Source organism: Acipenser ruthenus, chromosome 9, assembly GCF_902713425.1.
Source record: "Acipenser ruthenus chromosome 9, fAciRut3.2 maternal haplotype, whole genome shotgun sequence".
Taxonomy (NCBI): domain Eukaryota; kingdom Metazoa; phylum Chordata; class Actinopteri; order Acipenseriformes; family Acipenseridae; genus Acipenser; species Acipenser ruthenus.
The window spans coordinates 41,653,910-41,681,501 of NC_081197.1; the positions used below are offsets into that span (position 1 = coordinate 41,653,910).

The 27,592-nt window shown below is 35.3% G+C and overlaps 1 protein-coding gene across 1 annotated transcript; it reads right to left on the reverse strand.

Annotated features, from left to right (window-relative positions):
• Positions 1-1,360: 1,360 nt before the first annotated feature.
• On the reverse strand, positions 1,361-25,833 carry LOC117405989 (transmembrane 9 superfamily member 2). Its single transcript, XM_059029999.1, has 17 exons — positions 25,447-25,833; positions 22,968-23,035; positions 21,794-21,887; positions 21,544-21,671; positions 18,788-18,917; positions 16,197-16,321; positions 15,481-15,595; positions 14,151-14,230; positions 13,949-14,057; positions 12,974-13,106; positions 11,628-11,747; positions 10,381-10,438; positions 9,218-9,377; positions 7,924-8,075; positions 4,416-4,527; positions 3,909-4,080; positions 1,361-2,072 (listed from the first exon to the last, which is right to left on the reverse strand). The coding sequence occupies exons 1-17, from the start codon at positions 25,603-25,605 to the stop codon at positions 2,005-2,007; spliced, it is 1,983 nt and encodes a 660-aa protein (XP_058885982.1). The 5' UTR covers positions 25,606-25,833; the 3' UTR covers positions 1,361-2,004.
• Between the last annotated feature and the right edge of the window lie 1,759 nt (positions 25,834-27,592).

Genomic DNA, 27,592 nt, shown 5'->3' on the forward strand with positions numbered 1-27,592 from the left:
ATATAACTTCAAGGTCTTCCTTAAGTACTAAAGTATGGGGTTAGTGCAGGTTTTTAAATCATTTGAATCAAAAGTGTGGTCAGAGCCACGTGCTGCTTTGAAACTAACAGAAATGGATGACAAATTTGACAAATGTAATGCAAGACTGGTTGGTATAGGAGTTTCCCCATGGCCAGCAATACACGAGTAAAAGTAGCACAGCATGAGCACTTCAATGCTCAACTGGAGTAGACTGTTTATTTTATGAAAAAAGTGTGAAACTATCATTAAGCTAATTTAAAACAAGTTATTAAATAAAGAGACACACAAAACAAAGTTTCGAATTGTTATTCCATTTTACATTATTAGAGTAGTTATAAGGGGCTATGAGGGGGTTAAAGGTTAAATAGCATTGTAGTAAATGTGTCTGAAATGAATAGGTCCAAACTGGTGTGGACAAGAACATGCATTTGACATAGGAAACTCATACTATTCATAGTAAGACTCATTTGACACAGGAAACTCATAGTAAGACTCATTTGACACATGAAACTCATAGTATTCATAGTAAGACTCATTTGACACATGAAACTCATAGTATTCATAGTAAGACTCATTTGACACATGAAACTCATACTATTCATAGTAAGACTCATTTGACACATGAAACTCATACTATTCATAGTAAGACTCATTTGACACAGGAAACTCATAGTATTCATAGTAAGACTCATTTGACACATGAAACTCATAGTATTCATAGTAAGACTCATTTGACACATGAAACTCATAGTATTCATAGTAAGACTCATTTGACACATGAAACTCATAGTATTCATAGTAAGACTCATTTGACACATGAAACTCATAGTAAGACTCATTTGACACAGGAAACTCATAGTATTTATAGTAAGACTCACTTGTCTCCCTATTCAACTTTTTTTTTTTTTTTTTTATCTGAACCAAATTAATCTCATCAGTAAAAGGAAAAGGTGATGGCACATGGGCACATTACAAGTCACGTTAATTCAATCAAACAAATGCCACTGTATTTGTTGTGAAATGGTGGCATTCAAAACTTTTTTTTTTTTAAGCTGTGCAGATTCTTTACATACAAATAAACACAAAAATGTATATTTATTAAATGGTCAGCTTTGTGTTCTTTCCTTGTCCTGTTAAGTTACATTTTCATCTTGGTAAACTGTAACCCCCCCCCCCCCCCCCAAAAAAAATAAATAAAATAAAATCACTGTTGTGCAGGATTAGTAGAAGACTCTACTGACCACTGTTGGAACTACACTTTACTTCTTCAATAAAATCAGGCTACAATATTTGAATACATTCCAATCACCACAATAAAGAAATCTGAAACACACTATAGTTGAAAGTTTTGATCATTTGTGCAATGTTTATTATAATAAATTTACAAATCAACATACCTGTACCCAGAGGCACAAAGAATGGAAAGACAAAGAAACATCATTGGAACCATATACACAAAGATGAAATGCTTAACAATTTAGACAAAGCCATTACCTATACAAGAACAAAAAACACAGATGCAATTAAACGTTGTATACATTTTAGACCTCCCTAACCTGAGATTTGAGGTTTCCTTCACACACATCATACCCCTTCCATTAATGCTAGAAAATGTTATTTACAATGTTTACCTTACAGTAAGTTTCACTGATAGATGTTAGCTAAGCATTGCAACAGCAACCCAGAAATACTGTAAATAAATTCCATAATAGCAAAAGGTAAATACCAATATTTACAAATGTATCTTCTTGTTGACTGCATCTCAGTTAGTAATTTAAGAAATATTAAGATGATCTGAGTTTACTACATTTCTAAAGTAAAACTAATTCACAAACCAAATTTATATTCTCATTTGAGAGATTTCCAAAGGTTATTTTGTATTGTCTGTTTGTTTTAAAATTGAAACCTCAGACTTTTTGTAGTGTACACCATGTTCTTCAGCAAACAGGATCCCAAGTTGCAGAAAAAGTCTCTTGTGGTCATCTAGTCCACTTTCACCACACTGTATATTTTGGTCACAAACCAGAAGCATGCAACAAAACCAATAGTTCCTGTGAAAACACACACACAAAAAAAACAATTATAAAAATGAAATAGAAACCACATGGTATGTTTGAGAGTGGAGTCTGTGATCACTTGTAAATTTAGCTAAATATTGAGGATTAAGACTCTACTGTAATATATATATATATATATATATATAATTACAGTAGAGTCTTAATCTCTATTCAAACCTTTGCAAACAAATTAAAAATAGAGCACAGTAGACAGATGAAAAAATATCCATGGGTCTATTACTGCCCAAACCTCTAAAATATGGAAGAGCACAATGGTTTAACTGTAGTCAATGTCATGGATTATCATATATCAATGATACAACACCTAAAGCCGAAAATAATTAATTACAGCTTTCCTATTTTAGCAGCATTTCAGTCCATTAGAATATCATTAAAAAGTGCACAATAATGTAATAAACCTTCATACTGAGACAAGCTAACCAGTAATTCAGATTAGGAATTACAAACGATATCATGACAATTTTTCACGCTCTTCAAACCAGTGATGTTTTACCGACTCATTTACCATGATACCTTGTTACAGACCCAGCTGTGAATCAGAGATTTGTCATGAAGCTTGCGGCAGTCTCCCTGCTGTGTCTGACCAATGACCTGGAATGCAATAGGGATGCCAGTGCCTACAGCATGTGCTGCTCTGACATAGCAGCAGGGCACCGTCAAAAACCCTCCGATGCAAACTTTCAAAATCACTCTGTTTTTAACAGATGAGGAAGCACTGGCAAAGTATTTTTTGATACAGGAATTGTGGACTTTTCGTTTCTGGCCTCTTTTTGACATACAGTGTATCACTGCCTTTGTGCAATAGTGGATCCGTGCCTCAAGACATATATTGCATGCGACAGGGTCACTTGTTCGGTTAAGCTCAGAAAATTCAGATGTTTTCTTGGTATATAGAGACGCTCAGGTATCTTAGCTTGGTAGGAAAATGCATTAATAGCAGTGATTGCCCCCCTCCCCCTCCCCCTCCCCCCATTACATACTGGAATTGTGTCATTTGGTGTCTGTGTAACACTTTTCAATAGTTAATATAACTAAAAGTTATCTAATTCCTGGGTCACAGCAATAGATTATAATAATGCATATAAGGCAGCACTATTTAATTATCTGGTGTGTACACAATACATTTGTTTCTGACCCCTCCCTTGACTTTTGTCCTGTAGTGAAAATGCTAACAATGATGTGAAGGTACCCAATTGTACAGGTCATCTTTAATACTCCCAGGATTACTAAAAAAAAAAAAAAGAAAACGCTAACAAGGTGAACCAATCAACCTCACTCTGAATCCTACAATATGTACAACAAGCTGTAGCTGTGGAAGATATGAATAAGAATAACATATTGGACAACCTAGAAATAAAACATTTAAATGTGTAGGTACTGTTCAAGTAGATACTAAAACATATTTGTGGTTAATTACGGTCATCTGTGTGGAATGAAAATATATCCCTTATATATAGTTATTTGTAATTTTGTAGAATTACTTTTAAAAAGGAGGTTATATAAAAATACAAAACAAATAAAAAAAAACACACATGATTTTGACAGCCAGACTGATTCTTTTCATCTTGGCTTACTGCAGCAAAACACACCCTACTTAAAATGAAAAGTACATCCCAGTCCTTGTATCATGTTGCTGAACTTCCTAAAGAGGCAGTGGTGCCCAGTTCTGACCATGTATCGTGTGCGAAAAAGGCTGTAATTGCAAAACTAGTGAACTTGATTGTGAAATTGTGTTTTCAGGGATTAGAATGCCATCACAGGTGACATGTATGCATGCATGTTAGGAAGAGGAGTAAAAAACACACATACCTGTAAAAAGGAAGAAGATCAAAGTCATTATCAATGTATATCCAAGATATAACATTGTACTGGCTAATCCTGTAATTTGGAGTTTAGAAAAGAAGTAATGTATTGCGTATACTAGGAAATACACAGCAGTAAATCCACTTGTGAGGAACGAACGCCACTGCCAGTGATAGTCCTGCAAGAACAAAAGTGAATGTAAGACGTATATTCAAATGTAACATAGATAACTAGTACTTTTGCACAAATACTATACTATGCATTCCATATATTGCTCCAGAATAAGAATCGATTAAAAAAAAAAACAACAAGCTGAAAGATTTTTGAAAATTAACTTTTTTTTTCTATTAGGATTACACTACAAAGAGGTACAATTGATCTTCTATATTATATTAATTTAAAAAAAACATAAATGAACCTTCTCTTTTTAAGAAAAGTATTCTTGTAAGCATATTACAACTGATGAATGCATTACTGGTACAGCCTTGTATTCGAGATAGATTTTAAACTTACCTCTGCACAAAGATGGAAGTAACACAGCAGAACTGTGGCCTCAGAGCATGTGATTACAAGAATGATAAAGACCAGGAATAAAAATCCAAACATGTAATACATTTGATGGGACCTGGAACACAGATTAAAAAAAAAAAAAAAGATTAAACTGTACACTGTATAAAACTTGATAACGTAGACTGCTACACAAGAACAGAAAAGTGTGTGACCGGAGGGTTGTGGGTTCAATCCCCAGTGGGGGACACTGCTGTTGTACCCTTGAGCAAGGTACTTTACCTAGATTGCTCCAGTAAAAACCCAACTGTATAAATGGGTAATTGTATGTAAAAATAATGTAACAATTGTAAGTCGCCCTGGATAAGGGCGTCTGCTAAGAAATAAATAATAATAATAAAGAAAAACAATATGAATTAGATATACCATAGTTTTCAAAGTGTAAACGCACAACTATTTACATATTTCTGAGGATGACGAAGAGGGGTGCGTGGAATGCATCTATGATTCGTTTTTAAAATTTGGCGCATTTCCTGTGAATGCGCAACATACATGGGACCACAGGCCCTGTCGCTGAGATGAAAGCAGGAGATCCCACTAAAACTGTAATAACTGAAATATACAGGCTTCCTGAAAAGGGTGTGCGAGCTGGTACTGGATCACAGTAAATAAATGAGACCGTATAAGAACTACTGCAACCAATGACATAAAATAATGTTTTGCTAATAGTACTATATTACAACTGATGTCGCGTAACACTAGGAAAATGTTGTTTACCAAGGACATGCTAAATTAAAATGTATCAAACAAATATATTTCACGGTATATAATTTGTACACAGTGCTAAGTTAGCAGCTGTAAATAAAATGTATAATGTAACAATTGTGTAAGACTTGTACATTTGTAAAATGTTACACGTAACAAAAAATATACTTGTAATACAATAGTTAATAGGTATTTAGTAGTCAATCACACTGACCATTTCAGTAGAAGAAAAAAAAAAAAAAACATTTTTCAAACATATTTCGTTGAACGTAATCTAAAAATCAAAAGTTACCCATTGCGTGTTTCAGACTTTGAACGTGATCTACTTTTTCTTGCGCCAAGGCAGTTAGTAGCCTACTGTATACGGCTTGTTACTATGTGAAGTATGCAGAGGAATGTAGTGTTAAGAACCAATACCGGGGCGGCGTAAACAGTGTGCGTTATGTTTTAGTTAGATTCTACTAGTTTTTTGATAGTTATCCACATAGGCGGGCAACTGGAGAGCATTATAGCTTTTTGATCCAGAGCAGAAGTTGCACCTGGTTTTCAAAAAGTACTTGTCAGAATCTGGAGGTGCATATCTAGCAAGAGACAATCCAGGTATGCAAAAGAGAAGGAAGATACAATCTAAGAAATGTCCAATATTTGAGAACTACGTAGCATTATTTACAAAGAGAATATAAAACGTTGTATACTGCAAGTATACTTGTTTCAAAATAGGATAGGATAATGGTACCAAAGGTATACTAAAACCAGACCATTTTGGCACAAGTATACTTGTAGTATACTACTTTTTTTGTAAGGGATGATATTGGATTCTGATCCAAACTTCTTTATACCCTCTGTTAAATGCTGAACAGTATGGGAGGTGAAAAATAACAAAAATGAAATACCAAATGTGCACACATTATACATTAAAATGTGCAAGTGTCGTATATTAAACATACAAGTCAAATACTAAGTCTTTTGCTCTCTATGGTAAAAGGACAATCCAAAACGAACAATATAAGCAGCTGGAGTAAGTTAAGGAAGTCAACTTGGATAAAGGCATTAGCTAAATTATTAATATTAGTACTGTTTTTATTCTTTGATTTTCTTTATTACAGTATGTCACTACTACCACTACTAATAATAATAATAATAATAATAATAATAATAATAATAATAATAATAATAATAGCAATGAGATTGTGAATAAAAGTAGAATTACAAGTGCTTTGTGGTGCCGGTTGCATTGAGCTGTACGAGCCAACATCAGCAGCAGGTAAGAGTTTTTTTTTTTTGTTTTTTTTTTAAATCAGTATTTAATTGTATAATGAAGGCCATATAGCGAGGATGTAAATAGTACATCTACACTCGGCTGATGGTTTGGACCCGAGACTGTTGCTGCACTCGGTACTGTAAGTTACAAGCAAGCACCATACATTTAAAATACAATTACCGGTACATTTTATTAATCACATTGAAGAAATGAAAAAAGCGATGTTAACATGCTATGTTTATACACACACACCATAGGGCCTACAGAAGCCATTAAAAAAAAAAAAAAAAAAAAAAAAAATCAGAGTCAGTGATAATAACTATTGTATTTGATTTTTTTTTTTTCTGGGTTGGGAAAGAACGTTAACGATTTAATAAAGCTAACAAGATAATAAAATGTGAATCATGGTGAGCAGAGTACAGTAGCTTGTAATTCCAGTTTGTAACTTTGTTTAAACAATCATAGCCTTCAATATAAATGTATATTTTGGCTGTTGTAGTGTCCATTTTACCCTTTGTAGTCATGTGACATATACCAGTGCACTGACTGGATAGGATTGCTTGAGTTATCAGGACATTCCAGACTTTCAAGACTTTCATAATGGAGTGTGGCAGGGCGATTGACCTGCACAAGTGGGAGTTAATGTGTGTGATTTAAAATGATTGTTTACAGACAGGCGCTCAATTGAGACTTGCTGCCTGCTAGGCTTGGTTGAGGGGAAGGGCAGCGAGTGATTTGCTGTGGCGGTCCTCAATCAGCAGGTGGGCGGGTCTCAACTGAGTGTCCGTCAGCATAAAAACATCCGGTGGGGATCAGTGTGGGCGACTGCAACACCATGCTACAGAGGGGAGTTGAGTATACTCAGGAGGAGAGAGTCCGCTCTGCAAGTACCACAGCTACGCAACCCTGAAACTGCAAGCGGTGCTTGTGAGGGCAGTGCCCAGCCAAGGCCTTATGAAGAAGCAGGAGTCGTCATATGGATACCGGCTCATAAGTAGGTTAGTTTAGGGGATAGTGATCCCAAGTAATGTATAGCGAGGGTTACGTAGTGTAGCCGGTTCCTGGAGCGGGACGTCTTGTTTTATGAGGCTAGCGCTCCCCCTGTGTGTCACCTTTTAATTGTAGTTTTTGTACTGTTATTTTGCCTTTTGTACAGCTTGCTGTATGTGTCCCTCTGTGCGTTACCATCGCTGGTAACGTCACATGACTCCTTTGTTTATTTACTTTCTGTGTGGTTTAATAAATCATGCACACCTATGCTAGCGTTTCAACTCCACCTTCTCTTGCCTAAGCAGCGGCTACCCACACGTGACACAAGCACCCTGTCACACGGAGACATGGTTTTTCAAGCATTTTCAAGCCCTGGAAATCAGTTTGGCATTTTTCCAGATTAGCATACAAACCCTGTCTATGCATTAATATTGTTTTAGAAGAATGAAAAAAGCACTAAACTATGGAAGAGGAGAGTGATAATGCATGTAAACTGACCAAATGCTGTTGAGAATGAAGAAAAGCTGGATGAAGATGCATCCAAAAGGAAGAATTCCTCCCATGATGATTCCAGGTAGCGCTTTAGTGTAGAAGGATTGCTCTGGAATTTGGCGAGGTATCTGGTTAGTGCGAACAGGATGCTCAATGGCCTTAAAAAAAATAAAAATAAAAATTAGGAGTAACATTCAAATCCAACATTAAAACCACAAAAAATATAATAAGTATTACTTATAATTAAGGCCCTGTGAAAATCGCGGAAATGTTCTTTAAAATTCACGCATTGTCACGGGTAAAGTATCGTATTTCGCGGAAAATTAACATCAAAGTTACTCAAGCACTTTACAATAGCTTGTGAAATGGTGTTGTAATTAATAGCCTGTAGGTAAAGTGTATCTGCAAGGACAGCTTTCAGTTCTAGTAAGTTAGGTTCATGTTCACCATTTAGGTCTTGCAAAACAAAATGTGTAACTCATACTGATTTTGTGTATCTGTCGACTGGTCAGTGTGACCACTGACAAACAACCAGAATGTTTTACCAATTCCATAATCTCCTGCTTGTGATACTTAGCAACTTTAGGTAAGTATTCACGTCTCAGCTGGGCTGATGAAGGAATCACTCCACCATTTGATACTCTGTCTGAAGAATTTCCGTAACTTTTGGTTGTCCAATTTTTCAAAAGGGATATTTGTGCAAACAAACGTCTGGTCAGGTCAAAATGTAATAAGTGGACTTTTGGAAAATAAGTCACCGTTTGATCCTTTGCAAGTAAAGCAGTCGCAGTACTGCTCTGGATTTCCGCCTTTCTCTTTTCGGTGAATCTAAATGCCTGTCAACAGACGACTTTTGGTAGTGATCTACAGTAATGTTACAGGATAGACAGAACAAGAGCTTACCTCCATCACTGTGTAAAACTCCTGCTGGATACTGCTCTATGTGATCTGCTGCAGACACATTTTCAGCCTTTGTTAACAGTGTGAAGTATTTTAATTTCCCGCTTAGATTGCATATAGTGTCACGACAATCACTGCACAGCACTGTGTGCATGGCGAATATTACACGCAGGCATATAGCAGAGCTGTACAGTTTTGTTAATTTGATTTTTTTGGTGTGAAATACAAATAAAATATGAAATTATTTGTATTTCTTAAGAATTGTGAAAATAGCGGTATTGGGCTAATTTCACGATTTCCACGCAGACCTTGAAATTGCGATTTTCACAGGGCCTTACTTAAAATGGAATAAGCAAATGTGTCAGCATTTATTTTAAAACAGTAATATAAGGGTACTTACATTCTTCTTAAAGCCAAAGTAAGCACCAAGGAAGGTCAGTGGTACGGATATGCAAAACCAGAGTGCCAAAATAGCAACCAAAGTGCCAAATGGAATTGCGGCAGAAGAACCCTCTCCCCATAAAATGAGGTTCATAACAAAGAAATCAGCAAAAACAATTCTAGAAATGAAACAAAGAAAACAGTTTTAGTATGAACACACAGAACACTTATTCAAGCAAAGAAATAACGAATGAACTACAAATTATGAATCAATCACCTAAAATGCTATCCTTTGCTCTTGATTTATAAATGTTTAAACCAAAATTAAATAATTCATGAAGGTAATATTTTGTTAAGAATTCTCACAGATTCCCAATATAGCATTTTTTTTGCATAATTTATTAGAAAAATAACCTATTATCTTATAATTTCTACAGGACTACGATTTTCATTTTGAAGATTGAGAACATTAGAAAGAAATGTATTTTGTGAAAAACAAATCTATTAGCATTGTTTATACAAATTACAGGTTGCGCAACCATGTATTTGTTGATTCTGCACCATCAAATGCACATTAACACTAAAGCACCTTTTGAGTATAAACATTCATTAAAAGCTAAAAAGGGGCAGCAGTGTGGAGTAGTTGTTAGGGCTCTGGACTCCTGACCGGAGGGTCGTGGGTTCAATCCCAGGTGGGGGGCACTGCTGCTGTACCCTTGAGCAAGGTACTTTACCTAGATTGCTCCAGTAAAAACCCAAACTGTACAAATGGGTAATTGTATGTAAAAATAATGTGACAATTGTAAGTCACCCTGGATAAGGGCATCTGCTAATAATAATAATAATAATAATAATAAGTTATATCTTCACTAGCAACTTTAATTACAACATATAATACATACTTTGATGTGTATGTGTGTTTTTTTTTTTGTTTGTTTGTTTTTAAAGTCTTTGCGATGTTTAAACGTTATTTGCTTATTTAGGGTTTATTTGCTTAGAAAATACTAACCAGGGCTGTCAGTATCACCATGTTTTATACTTTACACAGCACATTTAAACTATGCTGAAATTCAATAGGAATTAAAAGCTGTGCATTTTTATATGAAATTAAAGTAATAGGGAGTGTCTTTATATCACTACATTTCAATGACAAGTGTCCTTTTAGTTTTAATATGTACTCACCCAGGGCATAAGAAGGCTGTTAGAAGTACATTTGTTTTCCATTTTTCACCACCAAAGGCTGTTTTAAAAGAAAGTTGATACACTGTGTTAAATTGTAAGTCGCCCTGGATAAGGGCGTCTGCTAAGAAATAAATAATAATAATAATAATAATAATAATAATAATAATAATAATAATTTAAACAGGTCCAGTCTAAATACACTGGACCAGATGTATTTATCAAATTTGTATCCGTTAATATTGCAAAACATACGTCTGGTCAGGTCAAAATGTAATAAGTGGACTTTTGGAAAATAAGTCACCGTTTGATCCTTTGCAAGTAAAGCAGTCGCAGTACTGCTCTGGATTTCCGCCTTTCTCTTTTCGGTGAATCTAAATGCCTGTCAACAGACGACTTTTGGTAGTGATCTACAGTAATGTTGCAGGATAGACAGAACAAGAGCTTACCTCCATCACTGTGTAAAACTCCTGCTGGATACTGCTCTATGTGATCTGCTGCAGACACATTTTCAGCCTTTGTTAACAGTGTGAAGTATTTTAATTTCCCACCTAGATTGCATATCGTCACATGACAATCACTGCACAGCACTATGTGCATGGCGAATAGTACACGCAGACACACAGCAGAGCTGTACAGTTTCTTTAATATGATTTTTTTTGTACGAAATAGAAATTATGAATTTTTTTTTATTTTTATTATTTCTTAAGAATATTGTAAAAAAATTGCGGTTTCCCTTACTCGTCAGCAACCATTAAGTTATCTAAGGACGTTAAGCATTAATAAGTAGAGCACATAAAAGTGTTATTATTTAAACACCATTAGTATGAGTGCATGTCATCTCTGGTTATCAGAATATTGCGAGCAGGTACTTCATAAAGGCAGAGAACTTCAGTTTTATGTCAAGCCCTTTAGTAGTATTTATGGTACCTAGTCAGAGCAAGAACCTATTGACTCATCTGAAACTGTTTCAAAGTGTGACTTCTCAAGTAGATGGAAGTGATATTTTCAATTATTTAATAACATACTTAACTGGCTATACTGCATTTTAAATATGTAGTACAATTAAGTAGGCATTACTATTTAAGTTGCATTTAAGAGAAGTGGTCTTAACCTGGTTTAACTACTTAAATCAACACAGTAATGTGGCTAAGAGCAGAACCAGAAGTCATTACTGTACAGCTGTCAGATGCTGATGATAATTTGACTAATGAGCCGAGCCCTTGTCAGTATGTATAACCTCTACTTACACTTGTAGAATCTGGCAGCAACATAACCTGCTGGAGTTCCCAGCAGAACCCATAGAACCATAGCGCATGTCATCAGGGCTCCTCTGTTAGCAGGTGATAAGAATCCCAGGCATGCAAAAACTGCAGGGTTTAAAAACACATACAAACATCCTTGTAAATATTACAAAACACATTAAAAAAAAAAAAAAAAAAAAAACCACAACATCCTTTACCATATTACCTAGCTAAAGTTGCTAAAATGTTTTTGCTCATGTTTTGAGAAGCAAGCTGTTTAAAACATATCTAGACCCTAAAATAATTTCTCCTGCACCTGCTCAAATACAATGTACATACATGAATTCACATAGAAAATCCTATGCTTTATGAATATTCAAATCAGAATATAAAATATGTATAGTATTTCTACATATACACACATACATATATACACGTATACATATACATACGTACACACATTATATATATATATATATATATATATATATATATATATATATATATATATATATATATATATATATATATTATACACACACATATACATATATACATATATACACACACACATACATATATACATATATACATATATATGTATTTTTTATTTAAACTGCAATTCACTGTGCTATTTTATATGTTTACATAGTGGGCGATATTTAGCAACGTTCGCAAACCCCTAAGGCAATCGCAAAACACTTTTGCAGACAGTTAGCGCACCAGAATCAGGCGCACGTGTGGGCAAACTGACTGAGATAAGAGAGAAAAAGATAAATAAAAAGAAATATGGAGTGTGTTCTACTTGGCCAGACAAAGAGAGAGAGAGAGAGAGAGGAGAGAGAGAGAGGAGGAGACGTCCCCAAATGTTTAGAAGTCATGAGCCAGTCTGACACACAATGTATCCAGCAATTTTACCTCAGACAAACAATCACTGACATCTGCCAACTGCTTCAGGCTGACCTGGAAGGAGACATGTGGAGATCACAGTTTGCCTGTAGCACTAAGGGTACATTTTATGCCACTACGTTAGCCCACACGAGACCCGATTTCTAAATCACGTTTTCGTACGCTATCGCCGAGCAGAAGCGCCTGCGCAAATATTTACTAAATAGGGCCCAGTGTGTATTGTGTAAGAGATCATCATGTGCAGTTTGGTAAGAGGACTGAAAAACCAAGCTGAGCTCAAACTATGCAAAATTATATTTTATAATAACAGATACCCTGCACTACACAATTAATGTTCAGTGTATTTCAATATTAAAACATTTGTCTAGTACTCATTTTTAAACAACCATTCAGCCTAGGAAAATACAAAACAAGGACTCAAAACGACTGAGGACGTTACGTACACAGAGTGACAAATGTCATAATGAAGATCTGTGTGCCGGACCCGAGGAAAACAGACAGCAGCATTCCCTTCCTCGGTGGTCTGAAGACATCCCCGTGAACAAGCTTCCAACCAAATTCCTCTTGAGCATCCTCCTGGAAAATGGGACAAAGATTTTCCAAATATCACTGTGGCTGTGGAACCAATTACTTTTAATATACTTCAAATACCTCAACCAGCCCTGAAATATCAGTCAGCCTTCAGCTTAATGGCTAACTCCAATAATGCTAACTGTCGGTCCGTTTGCTTGGCAGAGAGCTGTTGAAATAATTAGTCTGTGCCATGTAAATAAAACAGCTAAAATTAAATGCTCTAATTATACTGATATGACAATGGCCTTAAAAACTAGACAGTAATCTGAATAACGTGTATCACCAGAAACATGGAACATAAAAATAATACAATTTAAAAAAAACTGCCAAACGGGTCCATAATCACAGAGTTCCCTAGAATATAGGCTATATGGTAAAATATTAATTTAGGCTGTAAATCTGTGTTTAATAGATTAAACATTTACACCTCTGTGTGAACTATAAATTTAATGAAAAAGTAGACTTGATTTTGTATCTAAGTTATGTATAGATTTCTTTTGTATTCATTTCAAATTTGTATGGATTGTGAAAAAGCAAGATCCTGATAAAACAGTGTATTTGCAATTAAACGTCTTGTGAAATACTGTGTCATTTATGCCTTCTATTTTTATTTAGAAGAACCCTTCACAAATTTAATAATGATTTTGTTTCCAATTTTTTTTTTATATACAGTATATATATATATATATATATATACAGTATATATATATATATATATATATATATATATATATATATATATATATATATATATATATATATATATATTTTTTTTTTTTTTTACACAGACAGCAATATAAATACTGAATCTTGTTCAGGATTTTTAATTTTTTAATTTCACTTACTATCGAGTCCATCTGGTTATATCTTGCGATATCCTTGTGAAGAGTCCTAAGCATGATCATGGCCACCATACCAGAAAGGAACAGAACTATCACCAAGGAATTCATGATGCTGTTTGTAGGTAGGATAAACAGTAAACAGAAAGTTAACAATTTTTTTACAACAGTCTACACACATTTCTCTTTAAGTCACACAAATTGTTACCTGAACCACTGAATGTTGGTGTGAGGCATGGACTCCAAAATGTAATCCCACCTTGATGCCCAACGAATATTTTTATCTTCCTAAGGAAACACAAAATAGTTTTAATTAATTCAAAATAAGATAAATATCCTTTGAAAAAAATGTATTCATTGCATAATTATATGATTGTGGTAGTACTCATACTTATTACTACTATACATACTAAAAGTATGAACAAAATAAGTGAAGCATTTGAAAAGCAAGTTTTATCTCATTAATCTGAAAATGGGTAAAAAGCTAAAACTATTTGCCCAAGTTAAAATATTGCTTTATAAAACTTACATTTAGCTATTAGGGATGGGAATTTTAAACGTTTAAAACGTATAAACTCCAAAGAAGTGGTAAAACATTTAATATGCTAGACATATAACCGTTCACATGACAAATATCACATTCTCCCCTATGAGGACAGTGCATGTGAATCGTGAATGCAGCAGTTTTTAAATCAATGTAAGATTATCCCAATACTGTGCCATGAAAACAATAACAGCGAGGCTGGTAAACTTGAATAAAATCGTGCTGCAGCTGTTCATACAAAACTTTCAAAGGAAGAAAAAGTTGCCAGAGACTCGTGGACCCCATTCCCCTAGATCTTCCCATAGGTGGAAGGTTTTTTCACTTGCAATTGCTCTGTAAGCTTTTGGGCCGAACGGCCGTTTATATTTAGTACAATTTTTATTTGTAAGTTGGAACTACTGCACTAAAGTAAAAGGACCTCTGAGAGACACTTCAAACAGGTAGACCAAGCATCTCAATTGTAAGTCACCCTGGATAAGGGCATAATAATAATATAGTTATATCTTCACTAGCAACGTTAATTACAACATATAATATATACTTTGATGTGTACGTGTGTTTTTTTTTTTTTTTTTAAGTCTTTGCGATGTTTAAACGTTATTTGCTTATTTAGGGTTTATTTGCTTAGAAAATACTAACCAGGGCTGTCAGTATCAGCAAGTAATATAAAACTGTGTGTGTGTGTGTAGATATGGTTTAAATGCTGACATTGCAAAGCATTTAAACATTCATAAAAAATTACCAAAAGCACATCCCTGTTAGCTATACATTTATTTTAACTAGAAAACTGCCTGCCACCTGTGTTGGTAAGTATGAATTAACTGCCCCAAAGTTCCGTGCGTCTCTTGGTTCATGTTTAACGAGCTAAAATTCCTATAGGATCACCATGACTAACTCCTCTAGGCAGTGACCACAAATAAACAGTACAGGACACCCTGTTTTGAAATGTTATATTTAAACATGTTATACAAGACAAGAAATGTACTCTACTTACTTTAAAATACACAGAATAGGTATACGCAATTTTGACTTCTCCAACTGCAAATTTATTGCTTAAGTCCATAGGAACACCTGAACAATCAGGGTTGTCTATATGAGTGTGCTTAAAGCTATGAAAAAAGAAAACACGATTAGAAATATACTGACAATTCCTATTCATTTTTGTACTGAATAAGAAAATTAGATAAACACCCATTATTCAGGATATATATCTAGATATATATCTAGAGAGAGAGAGAGAGATAGAAAGAGAGAGTTTAGAAGTTTTAACTTCCTTCTTGAATCTGAATTAAAATACTGATAGTTTATGTTCTTGTCATGCACTTTCATTGCAGCTGAACTCTGAATACATCTGATTAGAGGACTATAAAAATAGGAAGCCATGTCCATGCACAACAGATGTCGAACTAAAATCTACATCCTGTTACTCCTGGCCACAAATTATTTTGAAGCAAACATGGTAAGATTAGACAGGCCTGCTGAAAGTCTAGTTAATATACATTAAGCATAAACATAAATCACTCTTCCACACTAATCATACAATGAATTGGTCCTTTCTTTTTAATTCAATAGCTGTAATATTTTCTAAATAATTAAAAGGTGCATGTTGGATTACAATTCATTTTTTTCAACTTGGATGCCAGATTAATTTAACAGATACCAGCAAAATGTCCAGATTTAATACCAGTTTCATGCAATAGCATTAATTACCTTTTAGGTTCCATTTTAGCAGCCACCAGTCTTGAACCTGCTGCTTCGTGTTCTACCACGTGGTAAAAAATGGTGATATCAACATGGTTGAAGATGTAAAATGTATCTTTGTCATTAAATTCAGACTGCAAAAACAAACAAACAAAACACAAGTTCTGAATTATTCACAAATCTCTAACTACAGATGAACCCGCTTTGTATCATGATTGCTGTGTAAGCATAATTTGTGATATAAAGTGGGTCATGATATAAACCGGGTTTCATGTTTGCCTATGACATCACATTATGGGTGCAAGAGAGAAAAAAAAAAAAAGAGAGAGAACCAACAGTGAATTAAAGAGCAGTGTTTTAATACTGTACATTCAGTCGCTCTTTACATTTAAACAAATGGATATAGTTTCCTACAGGACAAATGCTTTGTATCATTAACTGGAATGAAACAGTCTGTGTCATTATCTAAAAAAAGGCATGAATTGTCGACTAATGAGAGCTATCAATTAAGTGTTGGGTGTTTTTTGTGTGCTGTTAAAGAAATTTGGAGACGTTGGTGTTTTGTAACTGAACTGTATCCCATTAAGACCGCCCATGCAGCATTTGACAGGCTGCACAAGATGTCAGTTTAGAGATGATTATTGGTTGTTCGTTGCGTCAGAAATGAATTACATCCTGTGGTTACTTAAAGCCCAGCCACACAGCATTTGACAGGCTGCACAAAACGTGGCAATAAATGGGTTTGTGAGATATTAAGAGATGTAATTTCTCAAAAGAACTACGGTGCATGGAGAGTGTTTTTTGAAAAATCTTGATAATAAACAGGGTATGATATTAAGCGAGGTGATATAAAACGGGTTCATATGTATTTCAGCACTGCAGACCTGTTATAAAGATAACTAATTTTACAACTGCAGACAACTCAAGTAATATAGAAAATATAACTCTACTCAAAACAGCAGACCAGTACATTTCCAGTACTGAAACTTCATCAGCTACCCTAGGGTAGATTCTAGAAACAGTTTAATAAATATAAAATGTTATTGAATTCATCAGAATAAACCTTTGAAAAACATTCTGTAATGAACTCTCATTGGATACAGCTTTATGAATAGGGCCTTTATTCTTATTTGTTTGTATTCATTCTCAGCTTAACACCAACATATCTACTGAAAAGTAATGCATTACTGTCCACCAAAATAGACCACTAGTATCAGTCTTACCAAAACAGAACTTGCTCTTAAAGGAAATTTACTCTTATAAGCAAATATTTACTATAATTTGTTTTATTTTCTCTTATTTGAATTCGCTCCTATTTACTACTGACTTAATTGTATCTTATAATTGCTCTGTAATGTGATATTTTATAACAACTGTACGTCATCTGGATAGGGGCATCTGCCAATAAATAAATAAATAAAAATAATAATAATATTAATAATTATTATTATTACTCTCTACTTGAGCATTAGCCTAAATAACGTGTCCAACACCATTTTCACACAGTGCTATTGTGCCATCTCTGAAACGTTTTAACGAGTGTGTAAAATACCCTTTCACACAGCATAAAATTGCGCAGGTTTCAAACCTGTCAATCAACAGACTGTTCTCATGCAATCTGAAACACTGACAAGACCTAACACATGCACGTAGTGCTTAATTTGTAAAGAAAGAGGTGCCGGGGCGCAAGCAATGACAATAATACCGACCCTAAGAAGAGCATCTCAGGGATGATTCACTACTTCTGCAGCATCTGGAATACGGTTGGGTCAAAACCAAAACGTTCATACGATACAGAAGACTATTTTTCTACAATTATGACTGCCCGTAGACTTTTGCATTATCATGTTGTAGTTTCTTTGATTACATGTTAAATAAAAGATCTAAATGATGTTCATATGGGGGTTTTTTTATTATTATTATTTTTACTTAATGTCTCAATCCTAAAATTCTAGGTGATACAAACTTTTGGTAATAGCTGTATAGATGTTTATTAAAATGACAAAAACTAATATTCAGGAGAACAAATACTGTTGAAACAAGTATGTTGGTAACATACATCTCCCACCATAAAACATTGGAGCCACCAGAATCATAAAAAAGCAGATCTCCATAAACTACATCCTCCATATGGAAAAACATGATCTATCTATGGATGAAAGGACAGAGAGGCGTTTTAGCACAACTGGAGAAGTGGTTCTCTAGATACAAGTAAAAATGTAAGGGTGACATACATGCTTAGAGAGATGGGACAGGTATCTAGGCAGATTCTGATACTGTCACAGCTGATTTCAAAGACTGATTAGCACTAATCTTGAAATATCTAATGTTACTGTAGATAAGGTAGTGTTAGGTTATGTAAAACCAGCCATAAATAACTTTTGCTAAAGAATGTTCCAACAAAGTTTCATCTTCACTGAATAAGCAGTTCTCTAGCTATATTTAAAACTACATAAAGTGTGGCACACCTCTGTATGTTTCTGGTGATATGCATTTCCAGCTGGGGAAACATCAACTCATGTTATTAAGACACATCTTTTAAAAACAATAATAGAAAGTAGCAATAGAAAGGGGTCTGAAATTATCTTAATATTACTGACATTGACAACACAAGCATCTTTCGGACGACCATCCTCAGTGACGTAACAACCAATAGGAAAACCAGGATTGCAGAACTTCTGTCCATCTTCTACATCATAGCACCATGTCACTGGCATATTATCAACAATCCTGCAAAAGCAGAGAAATTAACATTAGTTTTACCAAGGTGAGAGAGACAACCCACGTGCAGATATGTTGCTTGGCAGGTAGTTTGGTTTGGGAGAAATTCTGAGGCAACTGATTCTCAACGGAGAGATGTAAATAAAAAAAATTAAAAAAAAAAGAATAATAATAATCTGGACCTATTTTGTACTTCAAAAACTGTTTAATATTAAATATCAAGAATCATACTCACATTTGCAATAACTACATATTTTTCTGATTCACGTATAGTTCATAAGGTGACCCTTGGTTGTCACAAGATTAGCTGCAAGCTTACAGCCAGCCAGTTCCTAGGGCCAGCAGCCAGCACTTGTTGTGGGAATCTGTGGGAAGCCAGCTGGCTCCGGCTTCCCTGGAAAACAACCACTCATCCCCCTGCTGTGCACAAATTGAGATCTGGAGACCTGCTTTATCTCAAGGCAGAGTTCAGATCTCATCTTGACAGACAATGTCAATCTGAAAAATATACCATGAAGGAATTTCACTTCATTAGAGCTGATGCTTTAAGGATAAGGCCTTCATCAAGGAGGCTGTGTGGTCCAGTGGTTAAAGAAAAGGGCTTGTAACCAGGAGGTCCCCGGTTCAAATCCCACCTCAGCCACAGACTCATTGTGTGACCCTAAGCAAGTCACTTAACCTCCTTGTGCTCCGTCTTTCGGGTGAGACGTAATTGTAAGTGACTCTGCAGCTGATGCATAGTTCACGCACCCTAGTCTCTGTAAGTCGCCTTGGATAAAGGCGTCTGCTAAATAAACAAATAATAATAAATCACTGTACACAAGAATACCCAAATTGCTGAATAGTCACCAAAATAATGTATTGGTAAATTATTGGTACAATTAAATGGCTGTTGATCCATAAACCTCTTGAGCAGACAAGTTAGAAAGCTTGAAATGTTGCTTACACAATGTCACTTATGTCAAACATTGCCAGATACTGTTTTTGTATTGTATTCTTGTTACACAAACAATTTAATCACATGAATACTAACATTGTAGTTTAGGATATAAAGACCCATTACAGGTGTTAGTATCATTAAAAAAAAGATAAAGTATGTGTTTTGTGGCATACTGCATCTGATGGAATAATGTGTTAAAATGAAATATAATGGGTATTTGAAAAAAACCTTGCATCATTGATATGGTCAGAGGTTTAATGTTTACTGGACAACAGCAGTAATGGGACGCAGAACACAGCTGTGTATCAACTGTAAAGGCAGTATCTGAACATGTCTATCATTTACTGTATATGACTAGAGGTTTAGATTTTAAACCTTTAGAGGATGTCAATAGTTTAGATTTTAAACACTTTGTTAACCCTTTGCGGTCCTATGTCGGACCTTTAATTATTCCTTTCCGGTCCGATGTCGGACCCTGTCCGACATCATCAAAAAGACGTCAAGCACAGGTCTCTAGTCATTTTTTATCCGGAAGAAGCCGAGAAAACCTGTCAATGGCCGAGTGAGACCAGTAGAAGCCAAAAAAAAAGGGGGGAGGCGGATCTGAGCAATACACATAGTCCCTTCACCACAGACATAACACGGACACAAACAAACAACATAGCTGCTTCCGCATCCAGCGTTCAAAGAATATCACAGACATTTGCCAAGCTTTTTGAGATGTTCTAGTAATAAAATAATGACTTGGATAGCATTATTGAGGAGTTTGGTGATATAACGAGTGATCAGATGATTTATCATTATGCACAACTATGAAGAGATATGTTAAATACAGCGAAAAAGGGGTGGGGCGGAGCTGGAGATGGAGTACCGAGTGTCCTGTTGATATGCAGTGCCTTTTAAACCTGTTTTACTATGAATAAAAAATTACTTTTAAACAGCATGTGTAAAATAAAAAGCGTGTGAAAATAAATTGGACCTGACGCGCCTAACAGGCTCTGAATAAATGGACCGCAAAGGGTTAAACAATTTTCATAGATATGTCAAGTAAGTAGGGTCAAGAGGTCAGCTGTAGTGTGTATACAGTAGGATGTGCAGAGCGTAAGGTTATTAATTCATTACTTATTTCAAGTCTTTTCTATATAAAGAGATGTTGTACATGTGTAATCTTAACTACGTGAATGCTGTAGTCATAAAAAAAAGTAACAGTGCTCTAACAGAGGACTTGTCATGAAGCCTTTTTGTTACAAAAAGGTTCAATGTTTAAACATAATGAACTTTAATTGAGGAACTCATAGAAAACAACTGTGTAACAAACATTAAGACAATAACTCAAAGCATTGTCACTATACCCCAGATAATAAAGTCACATGACCTCAATATGGCAGTCCTATTAGGTTAGGAGGTCAATGTCACGGTCACCAACACACAACACCCTCAGTCATAAGAAACTTCCTGCATTAGACAAGCCAAATTTTGAAAAATAAAAATAATGAAGTGGTTCCTGAGAACAAGGCTTCATTTATATTCACAGGATGTAAAATTGTCATTACACAGTTTCATGTAAATACCACCACTGTTTTTCATGATTTAAAATAAGTAACTAAAAGTTTAGATTCATTCAAAAGACCCCCCACCTCCTAACTTTTTTAAATGTAAAAGTATTAGTTTAAAAGTAAAAAGTAAAATACTCACCAATGATGCTGATAATTAAGAAGCATGCCCTTCTTTAAAAATTCTAATTTTTGCCTCTCTTCTGTTTTTCTTGTGTCATATGTTTTGGTACAAACATGTTTACATTGTTCTTCCTTTTTAAATTCAAACTGTAGGGGGAAAAAAAAAAGTTACCTATTGAAGAAAGAGAGATGTTGAACATAACACAAATAGAAATGTGCATGGTGCTTATTTCATGCTGTTATAAACTTAAACAATTTATAATGCAAACCTTATATGGTGATGGTTCAATTCTCTCCCCAAATAAAACCTGCCCAAGATTTTCAGATGGACGCTTCTCAGACTTTTGCGCGCAGAAATCAAACCTGGATAATCAAAAACAAAATTAAACTAACGTCATACACCAGCCATTCTCAGTTGAATTCAATGTATTTTTGTACTCCATTCAATTCAGCACTTCCACCCCCACCCCCCTATTTCAACAAACAAAAAGGACACTTTTTTTTTTTAGAAGTGACTTTACACGCACATTTCATGCTGGGTCGTCACTTTCAATTTCCCAAAACCTTTTCGATCATAACCATTATTCTGTTTATGTAAGTATTTACTAGTATCTTCTAATAAACTAAGCTATCTGGAAATGTTTGTATATTTTTATTTGTAACCCTGTCATTAGCATTCTAGTTTCCCTTGTCTTAAAAACAAGGGAGAGTTGTTTATATGGTACCCCTTGTGGCAGCCAATATGTACCAAAATACCAATTCTCTTGTGTGGAAGACCTTTTTTTCTGGTCTTTTATAATTTAATTTGGTAATGCAGATTTCAAACTCTACACATTATTGATTGCTCCCAATTTCTGGTAACCAGGCAACGTAAAAAAGTAATTAGGTACCGTTATAACGTATAGAGGTAAAACATACAGGATAAGCCAATAATCTACTCAGAAATACTAGTAAAATGTTTAAACAATTTAGGCCCAATTAGGGTCAAAAGATTATAAATATATATAAATAAATGTCACTGAGCTTTAAATTTAGATGACAACAGTTCACTTACATATATAGCATATTTCATGACCAAGGCCACCCCAAAACAAAGTTAAATATACATTGCATTTAAAAGCGAAGTCAAACAAAAGAAGTCTTAAGCCCGGGACAGACAGGCGTGGCGTGGCGCAGCACACAAGGGATTTTGCTGCCTGTATCGCTGCCACTGCTTTCATATGGTGTTGGACAGGTCAGCTGAGCGGTACAGCTCAAATCAAATCCAGAGCGATTTTTTTTCTGGCTGCCACACGGTACCGTCGGTGGATTAACCAATCACAACCGTGCTGACAACACGTGCTTGCCAGGGAAAATCATGAATAAAACTGTTGTCTACAGAGGTGTCCAAGCACCCTGAAGCATTTGATCCCTCCCATATTTCATAAAAGGACAGGTACTTACACTGTGTACTCATAGGGCAGTACAGACTCCACTGAATCCAGTCTGTTCACAAACAGCTCAATTTCAGACTGAAAAGATACAAAAACAATATGTTAATATCATAAGATGATAAGAAAAGTTTGGGAATGAGAAAAGGCAATTTGGCCCATCAAGGCTTGTCCCTTGTTAGCATGCCATTTTCCCCTACGGGGTGGGGGGTGGGGACTAATATAAAAGCACAAAATCTAATCATTTTTTTAAATGCTTCCAGTGTTTTAGATTCTACTACTTCAACTGCAATTGGTAGGCTATACCGTGCATTTATAACTGTGTAAAAAAGTGCTTCCTACCGTCTCTTCTAAACTTCTATTTACTCAGTTTCCATGTATGCCCTCTTGTTCTCTTTATGCTAAAATAAGGTAGTGTCTTGGGTTAACTTTACACTATTTATGATTTTATAGACTTCAAATCAAGTCCCCTCTATCCCTTAATTTTTCTAGGCTGAAAAGATTTAATTATTTAAACCCGTCTTCATAGCTCATGCCATTAAGTCCTGGGATCAGCCTAGTTTCCCTTCTCTGCACCTTTGAGTGCAATCAGCCTTTTTTTGTAGTGAGGTGACCAAAACTGCACACAATATTCTAGGTGGGGTCTAACTAGGGCATTGTATATTCTTAGCATTCCACACTTTTTGCAATATAGCCTAACGTTATATTTGCCTTTTTAATTGCTTCATCGCATTGGCGAGATACTTTTAATGATGACTCCACTATAACCCCCAAGATCCTTTTCAAAGTCCTCGTCCCCTATTTCCATCCCGTTAATTGTATACTTATAACCTGGATTATTACGGCCACTATAAATACTTTACATTTCATAACAAAGCATTTATTTGCCACGTTTGCCCAATTAACTAGGTTTGGTATCATCTGCAAATATAACAGTCTTGCAATGTGTATCTTGGTCGAGGTCATTAATATAAATCATGAACAGTACGGGTCCAAGTACAGACCCTTGGTACCCCACTAAGTACATCCCTGTCTGATTTTACACCTCTCACTATCACTTTTTGTTTTTTTAAATCTTTGTTTAAAGCATGCATCTGACAAAAAAAGGTCAAATTAAGCCAGAAGGATGAAAACACATATCCTTGGCTTGGTCACTGCTTAAATTAGCTATATATTGAATTACTATTAGTAATAAATTTACTAATATTGTAAGAGAACCTGGATTAAGATGTTCAAAACGACCACAACATTAATGCAAATGCAAATATCAAATTAGCTAACCAGTAATATTTCCGTTTTTTTTTTTTTTTGTTTTTCTTAAATGTTCGTGTTATAATTGCAATAAAGGGGGCCTGTTGATGTTAATGTAACGTGTAGCTCGAACTACAGTAAAGGATTGACACAAGTGTTCTGGCTGACAGGAGAAGTACTTCAATCCCCTGTACATCTCTATGTACAGTGACCTAGACATGTTGATACAAACTCACTTATAGCTTTGAATCAACCACAACATATGTAACTGCAAACAAAATAAACAGACCATGTCTTGTTAACTTGTACTGTTTTCAAAGCTGGCCCATTACTCAAATTTTACATCAATGGGTACACGATGTATGCACAATGGGGGTAAAAATGCACTCCCCAAAGTAAAAAAATAAATTAAAAAAAACACAGTAGAGATGTACAGGAGATTTAAGGGCTTCTCCCGTCAGCCAAAACTCTCGTTTCCATGTTTTCAGGTTATCTACCAAACATGAACGAATTTTTAACTCCGTGCTCCAAATTAATGGAGCATGAAATCAAACATTGAACTGCAGCGGGGTGTGATTAAATTCACAGGTGTCACTGTCAACACACTTGTATTTTATTGTGATCTATCAGAGTTAAACTATAACCAGAAATGACTGGTGACGTTTAGTGACCTTTTGGTTCTCCAGAACCATCCACATGAGTTATATGCAGTAGTAAGTAGTAACTGGATAAGCATGTCCGACATGGATTCCTGAAAAGGCAATTCAATTAACACTATCTTGACCCAGAATAAGGGTTACACGTATACTGTACGTTACTGTATTCTTTATGTGGGTCCGAATATTTCTGTTGAAAGGTACAGTACACTACAGTAATACAAGTGTAGTTCCAACAGATTTAAAATGTAAACAGTTTAGTTAGTCGTCACAAGTGAGAATGAGGTTTTGGATTTGGCCAAGCTGCCGCATCTGGAAAATTCTGCACAATAGGTAGTGGCCTTTAATATTAAAATTGAATAACCAGAACCACCTAACACTTGAACAAAAAAGAACGATAAACAAACTAATAGTAATACTGGTGTTTTGACTTTCAATGCTTTGTTACTCACACTGGGATGATGAATACAGCCGGGCCAGGGCCCCGGAGCCTTGCAATAATCAGGATACAAAAACCAATATATAATGAAAGCACTTTGGTCAACATTTTTATGAGTAGGCCCCAACATATTCGAGGATAATTACCCGGCAGTCCTGTACTTCTTGGTCTTTCCCAGCTTGATTTTTCTCGCAGAAACTGACAGGAGCTAAACCCGGAAGATAGAAAGTTGAAGCTGAGCGGAGGGTGCTCGTTAGCAGCAGAAAAACCCTCAGGGTGCAACGGGCATCACAAAAAACAAACATGTTTTTGTGGGGTTGTTTTTCAATCAAATTGTGTTAAATTTAGACTAACACTATGTATGTAAATTTTTAAAAATGTAACTATTAAGAAATAAACGCTGTTATTACGCTGGACGGCTTATATGCTACCTACTGCATCCTACTTCTCAATCCCGACACGTCATCTGCTGGGCAGTGCCGAAAGGGTTTGTGGGACTCTGGAGGGGGAGGAGCGCTTCCTCCGGAATACTGGGTAGTTAGTAGCGGCAATTAGAGTTACATTGAATGTAGTACTGATTTTTAAGGTGTTTTTTCTTTGATATATAATATACGACGACAATTCAAACCAAGTTGGGGTAATAGGGAAAATAAAAACAAACAAAAAAAATCATTAAGAATTTCACTGTAGACATTTCAGCGCACAATAAAATATATTATATCTATTATAGGTAAACAAATACATTCTGAGCAGTCTCTTGATTCTAGACATAGGCTCTTAGTTTGAACAGTAATTCTGCGACTGATTTTCAAAAATAGGAGTTGTTGTGTAAAAAAAGCTGTCTTTGTTTCTGCAAGTTTTCATTAATAAAATGTTACCTAGGTTGAAAATATTTTTTTTGTTGTTGTTTTGTTTTTTGAAGTTTGTAGTCTGCTTATAAAACCAACCTGAAACATTTTACAGTAAAAACTCAAAAGTTAAACATACCAGGAATGCTAAGGTCTGTGTATCAGGTTATGTTACTGTGTGGGTATCCGCTGGGAAATGAGTGAGACACAGGGTTTGCCATTGAAACGCCACTCAGTCATCAAGTTCTATTAAATTACACGCAGCAGGTGCAGTGATAGGTGGCCGCCACTAGGGTAACAGCAATGGTATCCCAGTGTGGAAGCACATACATAATTACAAAAGGCTGTGTGGTTCAGTGGTTAAAAAAGGGTTTGTAACCAGGAGGTCCCCGGTTCAAATCCCACCTCAGCCACTGACTCATTGTGTGACCCTGAGCAAGTCACTTAACCTCCTTGTGCTCCGTCTTTCGGGTGAGACGTAATTGTAAGTGACTCTGCAGCTGATGCATAGTTCCCACACCCTAGTCTCTGTAAGTTTGTTAAATAAACAAATAATAATAACAAAAATACAAAACAAAACAGTCAAAAAACAACTATAAACAAAGCGAGCAAACTCCATGCGCTAGTCCCGCTGGGAGGTTACGCACCAGGAACCTTCTCCCTAGCACAAAACTAAATAAACTAAATCCCCTGAAATAATCCATCTTCTAAATACCGAGGACCTGGTATTTGGTTATACATAATACCATAATACATAATTTTAGGTTATAATTAAGATTTCACTGATATTTCGCAGACCTGTTTAAACATTAAATATACCTAATATTTCAGAGCACAGTAAAAGCCTAAAACTACTTTCTCCCTTAGTGCAGGCAAGATAGTAAAAGTGATGGAAACTAAATAAACGTGTTTTTTTAAACAAAAACAAATAATCCCCATGGCACAGCATAGTGCATTTACACCACCTAGTTTGTTTCACTAAATAAGGTATACAATTCGTCATGCTCTGTGTAATACAAAAGCTGCATCTTATCTATATAAGGCATTTGGCAATATATTCTTACAATTTGTTAGAGTTAAATTGACTTTCTGATGTATCATGACTATGGTATTACCTGAAGTGAAGTTCACACATTCACCACTAGATGCAGCTGTCGAAACGCAAAACCTCCTGTGTTTGGGGCCAAATTTTCCATTAAGTTAAAACCTGCACAACTGTAAATAACATTGGGGAATGTGTGCAGTGGAACGACAGATGCGAAAACGAACCCCCGGTGTTACGGTTTATGTCAATAGATGATTGTAATTTCATATATGCACTTTGCAACATGAAATACCTTATAATATCAACAAATTATTACTGGCAATATATAGCGGTTTTTAAAAAGTACCAAAAACAAAAACTATCATAACTGTGTGCTTTATAATGTTAGTAATGCATAAA

Excerpts from the sequence above, each read along its gene's own strand:
- LOC117405989 (XM_059029999.1), bottom strand. The coding sequence starts at position 25,605 with ATGTTTGTTTTTTGTGATGCCCGTTGCACCCTGAGGGTTTTTCTGCTG. Across the intron at positions 18,918-21,543 it reads CTTAATTATCAGCATCATTG|GATTGTTGATAATATGCCAG; the intron begins GTGAGTATTTTA and ends CTGCTTTTGCAG. Across the intron at positions 15,596-16,196 it reads GCTAAAATGGAACCTAAAAG|CTTTAAGCACACTCATATAG; the intron begins GTAATTAATGCT and ends CTTTTTTCATAG.